Below are 6,712 nucleotides of genomic sequence, written 5' to 3' on the forward strand. Positions count from 1 at the left end.
TAAAATAGCCAACAGTATTAGCGTAACATACACTACATTGGTGAATAAACTTTACCTTCCTCTCTTCCTGGAAACACCCTTTGAGAAAGACAATGTTAATGATTTCTGAGGTCAATGTTTAAGGTATAGATCCAAAAGGATATAGAATGAACAAAGGAAAGGATCGTTAAAGAAACAAAGTAAAACCAACATATCTTTCTTTTGTTGGTTCACGAACCCTCTTCCCCTCCAGCAGCTTCGAGAGTCCTCTCCAAAGCCTTAGTGTGACCCGAATCTCTCACATTTTAATTAGAAAAGTAAGATAGAATTGAGTTGCCATCTTAGCTGATGAGTAATAGCTAAAGCAAAACATCAGCAGAGTCCTATACCTTCTCTGGTTTGCGTTCGACTACACTTTGCCGTGAATTAGTCGCACAGCTGTTGCCATTTTGCTTTGAGAACGTCTCGAACCTATATGTGGCACAATAAAGTTTTCTTACCTTGAATTAAACATTTTAATCTATGATAACATCCAAAAACCATGTCAGGTCGTGCGAGATGGCTTTGTATCACTAAGTTTAAATGTGAAAGAACGTATCTGCATTCGAGGGTATTCAATTTAAATTGCTCCCTCGGCGATGAGGTGTTTGCTTTCTCATTACTTGAAATCTACAAAATATGTTTTTAAAAACGCTTACCCAAGGATGTTGATCTAGCTAGCAACTAGGATAATTATTGGTGAAATTCTACCTAATACCAAAACACTATATGTAATGTAATATCCTACCAATACCAAAGCTATATAAGTAATGTCAAATCCATGATAAATCTAATGAATTCTTGGATGAATGTTTTGTTTAGAACCTATAAGGTTTTCAAAGAAAGAAATCCTTAATTCTTCGGTCTCGTAAAGTGTTCAAGAGTTGATTATTGTAGGCTGCTATCCTCTGAGATTTAGGGATTACAAATTTTCTAGAGGTAACTACCTGTGTGGTGGACAAGGTGTATAGGATTGGATTGATAGCGGAGTTTAATGGAAGAACAAACACTGCGATCCACACGGCAAGATCTCCTTGCGTCCTGAATGACTTTTCCACAACGGACCTGAGTCCAATAGCAATAACGGGCATCCAACAGATACAGTCGGTCAGGATGATGAAAAATACTCGTTTTGCAAGAGCTGTCTCTCGCTGGGTGTTCGCTGGAATCGCTCGGACCTGACATCTGTTTATAACTATTACAAGATAAGCCACAATGATGAAGGCTACAAAAGCCAAATTCAAACCAACAAAGACAGCCACATAATATTCCCAACCAGGTGCCTCATAATATGAAAGCTGAGGTGGGAGACACACAACAGATCTGCCATAGTAGTGACGACCTGCATCAGGGGCTCTAAAATACTGGATGCCAAATGTGGGAAGGAAAGAAATTATGAAACCGACAATCCAGATGGTAAAGCACAACGCATGAGTGGTTTTGTTGGTTAGTCCATCAACATTGAAAGGGAATACAATAGTTTTGAGTCTGTCAGCAGAAATAAGAGAAATAAGCATGATAGACACCTCGCTTGATAACACAGCAATTGCGCCAGTCATCTGGCATGACAAACTTGAACGCCATCTATAGTCATGCAAGTAGTATTTTCCTGCCCATATCGCATCCATCACACCTATGATAATCAGGTAAAAACCCATTAACCCATCAGATACTGCCAAATGGATTAACATCATTGGCTGTGGAATATTTGTGTCCGTGTAGACCATTCGCCATTTAATGACAAACACAGCTCCAATCAGAGATATTACACCAATAATCCAAATACACTTCCTAGGGGCTCGGTTTCTGAACATAGTCTTGCAACTGGCAAGCTGTCGACATAGGCAAAATCGCAATCCGAGTCCTCTTTCGTCAAGTGACAACACATCAGGTTGGTGTCTACAGTCCTGCAGTTCATAGAATTTAAAGAGTTCAAAACGTGTGCTGACGAAATGACAGGTTCTCAAGCTGATGTAATGCGGAGGGCATAATTACGATGTGCTCTGCGAATGAATTCTGATAACTTTATGCTCTCACCGGTAGGCAAATTGGGAAAGTGAGACGGAACGGTCATAAGGTCCACCTACATGTCAATTTCAGGGGCGGTGAAGCTGCAAGTACCTCAGAGATAGTTAGAGGCGAATGCTAGTTCTAATAATATGGCTCAACAAGGCACTTAGAGTATATTCCAACTGACTTACGCTTTCATTAATTCCTTCATGTTAGAGAAAAAGCCGTCTGGTAATTCTCGCATGTCGTTGTAATGAAAGTACCTGTGAGTTAAAAGAAAATAATTCAACTCACCAACAATGCATGCCCATTTTAGAATGAAAACGATCTCTTTAACCTGGTGTAACAGTTACTGGGAGTTTGCCTTCCCTCGTTCTTTATCATCCAACTCCAGCATTCGTCAGATACCGAAACGTGATAAAACAGACTGGCGAGGACTCAGTCATAGGGAAAAGGGAAAAAAACACTTCTGTTTCTTAATAAAGGGGTTAGGTTTCTAATGAAAAGAAACCGTGGTGCTGCGTCGGAGGCAGTGTAGTATCCAAAAAAGCAACTTTACTGTTCAGAAAGAAAAATATTAATACAACCTACAACCCAAGTCTTAAATATATCTCATCATTAGATAGATAGATAAATCGTTTATTAAAAAGAAACACCTCGCAGTCCGAAGACTGAATTACGTGTATAATATACAATACAAGAAACAAAATTCATAGTTAAAATGGTTTGAAAATCTTAATAATAAAAATATACAAATCTAATAAAAAAGTTTCACTTAGGATGATCTTGTGTTAAAAAAATATACATACTTAAACATATATATTTACATCCTTAGGCTATGACTAACAATAAAGGATTTTTTAAAACGATCAGTCTTGCACACTGGCACGTTAAACTTCCTATTGCTGCGCAGCTGCCTGTGGTGCTCAGCTTTGGGTGGGAGCAGACCAGCGAGCTTGTATTTAATGTCGAGAACAATGCCATTAAAAAGATCAAACGATAGAAATGCTCTCCTGTCGTAAAGAGAGGAGATGCCTGCCTCTTTGAGCGCGCTGTTGTAGCTTGCATAAGGAAAGATAATGCGCAAGGCGCGCTTCTGAATACGTTCCAGCTCTTCGGATAAATAGAACGGAAGGCTGGAGTGAAATACTTGACATGCGTATTCTAAAACCGATCTTATGGTACTACAGTAAAATAAAACAAGATCACTCGCACAGATACCAGCACGTTTGAGTTGACTCAGGAGGTACAATCTTTTGGCAGCCTTTGAGGTTACATTAAAGATGTGATCGTTCCATTTGAAATCATCTCTTATGGTAACGCCGAGCACTTTAGCCGAGTTAACAGACTCGAAAGCAAAGCCATCGAGTTCAACTGGAGAATGAATTGGAGGAGATCTCTTAAAGCATGACTACAGTTCCTTACATTTAGATGGATTCAGCTGCAGGCGATTCTCCTGAGACCAGGTGCTAATAAAGTCGACAGCTTGCTGAAGTGCGCCTTGTTTGGATGGTAGTACTATTTCCGAAACAGTAGTGTCGTCGGCGAATGTCCACATAGCAAACGACCCATCAGGTAACTTAAGATCGTTTATCAGCACCAAGAATAACCAAGGGCCAAGACGAGCTCCCTTGGGAGGCCTCACTTTGTTCCATCGATCTTTTTGTCCAACACAATGTTCAAGAATAACCAAGGGCCAAGACAAGCTCCCTGGGAGAGGCCTCACTTTGTTCCATCGATCTTTTTGTCCAACACAATGTCCTTGGCGCCTAAAATTGATGAAATTGCTCACACTCTAAACAACGTTAATGCTGATATAGCCCTTTTTACTGAAACCTGGCTGAGTGGCTGTGTGCCTGATTCCCCGATTAACATCAAAGGCTACCAGCTTTTTAGGCGCGATCGTGTCGGCTGGCAACATGGAGGTGTGTGTATGTACGTTAAAGATTCGATCCAGTGCAAGGCTCTATCTGATTTTCATCATGAGGATCATGAAGCTCTCTGAGCCGACCTTAGGCCCATCCGATTACCGCGTGGATTCTCCAACATTATCGTGGGCGTGGTGTATCAACCCCCAGACGCCAACGACTCCGCTATGAGGGATTATTTGGTGACATCCTTAATGTCTCTTTAGGCTAAATGTTCTAACGGTGCAACTATTTTGGCTGGTGACTTTAACCGGTCGCTCCTTCCTATGGTCCAATCTGCTGTTAAGGCCTTTCACCTCAAGCCTACTGTCTCATTTCCTACTAGAGGTAATAATACTCTGGATCAAATTTTCACCAACTTCCCGGAATTTTTCTCTGCTCCATGTAGCCTTCCTCCGTTTGGTCTATCTGACCACCTGTCTGTGTATATGAGGCCGGGAATCAGGGAGACGCCCTCAAAATCTAAATGCAAGATCATCCTCTCCAGAGACAAAAGACCCAGTAAAAGAGCTAGTGTGGGCAGATGTTTTCTTCAAGTGCCTTGGCCTGATCTTCTCTCACCTGATCTGTCCTGTGAACTTAAGCTTAGAACTGTCACTGACATTATTAACCTTGGGCTGAACACAATAATTTTTTTTCCCGATGATTCCTTTCGACGTTATTATCATATTGGAACAATAAAAAGAAGGGGTCACCGGACTTGTTTTCATGCAATAGCTTTCGTGAGTTTAGCAATTTCCACGCGCACATTTAAAAATCTGGATTAAGATCGAAATTTGCTAATGATCTGTTTTAGCTACCGCTAAAACAGATCATTAGCTCGCGCGAGCACCTACAATCTGATGTTTACAGACGTTTACCGCTAAGAAAATCATTAAACAGCCGTCAAAGACAGCCTGCCGAGCTCATCTTAAAAATCCTACACATGAATTCTGGCTATATCATATTATTTTCCTTGCAGTTTTAAAGTCTTCTTTCACTTCAGGTAGATTATTCTTCCCTTGAGTTCTTCTTTTTTCGCCTCGCACGATTTCATATCGGTTGAATATTTCTTTTAAATGTGAAGTGAAGCAACCTTTACTTCTCCGAAAATCGTCTTCGTTTTCTTAGTTTCTATCTCCTGCATTCACAATGGCCGCTCAAGACATCAAATACAAGCTCTTAGGTAAACTTCCCACAAAAGTAGAAAAAAATTCCACGCGCCGCCATCTTTGTTTTGAATTTCCATCTTTTGATCTCGCGCTTCTTTTGCACGTTTCTATCGCGCGCGTCACGCAAGAGTGACCTGTTCCCCGCGCGAGGAGACTGGTACGAGCCACCTTAAATCAGTAGTTTCTTGAAATGATTATTCTAGTATCTGAGTAATGACCAAAAGGTAAGATCCGTTTAGTTCAGTTCTCGCGAAGTATAATTTAGAAGACTGTTGCAACTGTTTACTCCTGATCCCTGATAATTTGGACCAAAGGTGTCCTTTGCACGCTTGTTTTAAAAGGAGTCTTTGGGGTAACGAGTCTGTGACAAGTTTGCCATATGGCAAATCAATGTTTTATGTGTTAAACTAATTTATTAATGCAATATCTCCTTATGGTTTTAGATCACCAATATAATTACCACTTACGTGAAAGAAAATGTTGTGAGAGTAAGTCAAATTTTATTCGTAACTCAACATACAATAAATGATTGACAATAGCCATTAGCAGGTGGGGAAATTTATCAAAGTAAGCATCATTATATGCCTGATATAGAGCCAATGAAACTTTCGTAGCTGTGATTGTTGGTCAAATTTCGGGGTAAAGCTTTTTTTGCAAACCCAAAGGCATCACTTAATACTTAATAATAAACTAGGTGGCTTTACTGAGTAATCTGAACCCGATGCCACTTACAGCCTTTTCATCTCTGTGAAGTTTCCAAAAATATCCATGGGCAAGCGCTTAATTCCGTTGTTTAACAAATCCCTTCAAACACTAATTGGAAAAAATACAAAGTTAATATTTTCGAAGAAAATTTAGCACGTCCAATTAAGAAAAGGACAACATTCCACCCCTTCCTTTCCTCACTCTTCAAGTAGGTGCTAAGTTAGGGTCAGGTTAATCATTTTTCCGCTAATAGCTGCTGCTTTATCAACCTGTACTTATGCTATGAAATGTGGCCCGGAAAACCCTAATCTGAGGCAAGAATTGACAATATGGAACTTAATGGCTAAATTAATCACATGTAGTAAATTGAAAATCCTTTTTTGTGAATAAATAATTGGAATTCCTTGAGTTTTACAAATAGATAAACAACATTAGTTTATTCTAAAAGTACTTTAAGTAGAAGCAGAAACAGCCGAGATGATTGAATACTTAGGTAAAAATGGAATACTATAAAGCAATGCCGTGGACAGAATTGCAACTGGTTAACTCTACTCACAATTTATTAAGCTTGGTGTTTGTGCTGAGAACACCTCGGGCAAGTTGGGCAACTGGTTGTAAGATAGTTCCCTTAAAGTAAAACGTTGCACAATTGGAAAATGTGTCAATTGAAAGAAAAAAGGAAGATGATCCGAAGAATACACGGGATAGAAATATATCAAATTTCATTTTCCATATATATTTCGATCTTAATTTTGTCTGCGATTGCCTTGAAGGTTTGAAAAATGTTTATGATTAATAATGTCAGAAGTGTCCATTAGACGGGGGGATGAATCAGACGACAACAAGTGGAAGAAGAGAAACTAGTGGCGAAGGAATGCACCATTGGTGGCACTTCTAACT

At 39.7% G+C, this 6,712-nt stretch overlaps 1 protein-coding gene across 1 annotated transcript; it reads right to left on the bottom strand.

Moving 5' to 3' along the window:
* Positions 1–854: 854 nt before the first annotated feature.
* Positions 855–1,832, bottom strand: LOC148742741 (G protein-coupled receptor GRL101-like). Its single transcript, XM_088748271.1, has one exon. It carries the CDS (start codon positions 1,830–1,832, stop codon positions 855–857), a length of 978 nt encoding a protein of 325 aa, XP_088604397.1.
* Between the last annotated feature and the right edge of the window lie 4,880 nt (positions 1,833–6,712).

The sequence above is a fragment of the Stylophora pistillata genome, chromosome 1 (genome assembly GCF_964205215.1).
Source record: "Stylophora pistillata chromosome 1, jaStyPist1.2, whole genome shotgun sequence".
NCBI lineage: Eukaryota > Metazoa > Cnidaria > Anthozoa > Scleractinia > Pocilloporidae > Stylophora > Stylophora pistillata.

Excerpts from the sequence above, each read along its gene's own strand:
- LOC148742741 (XM_088748271.1), bottom strand. The coding sequence starts at position 1,832 with ATGTTCAGAAACCGAGCCCCTAGGAAGTGTATTTGGATTATTGGTGTA.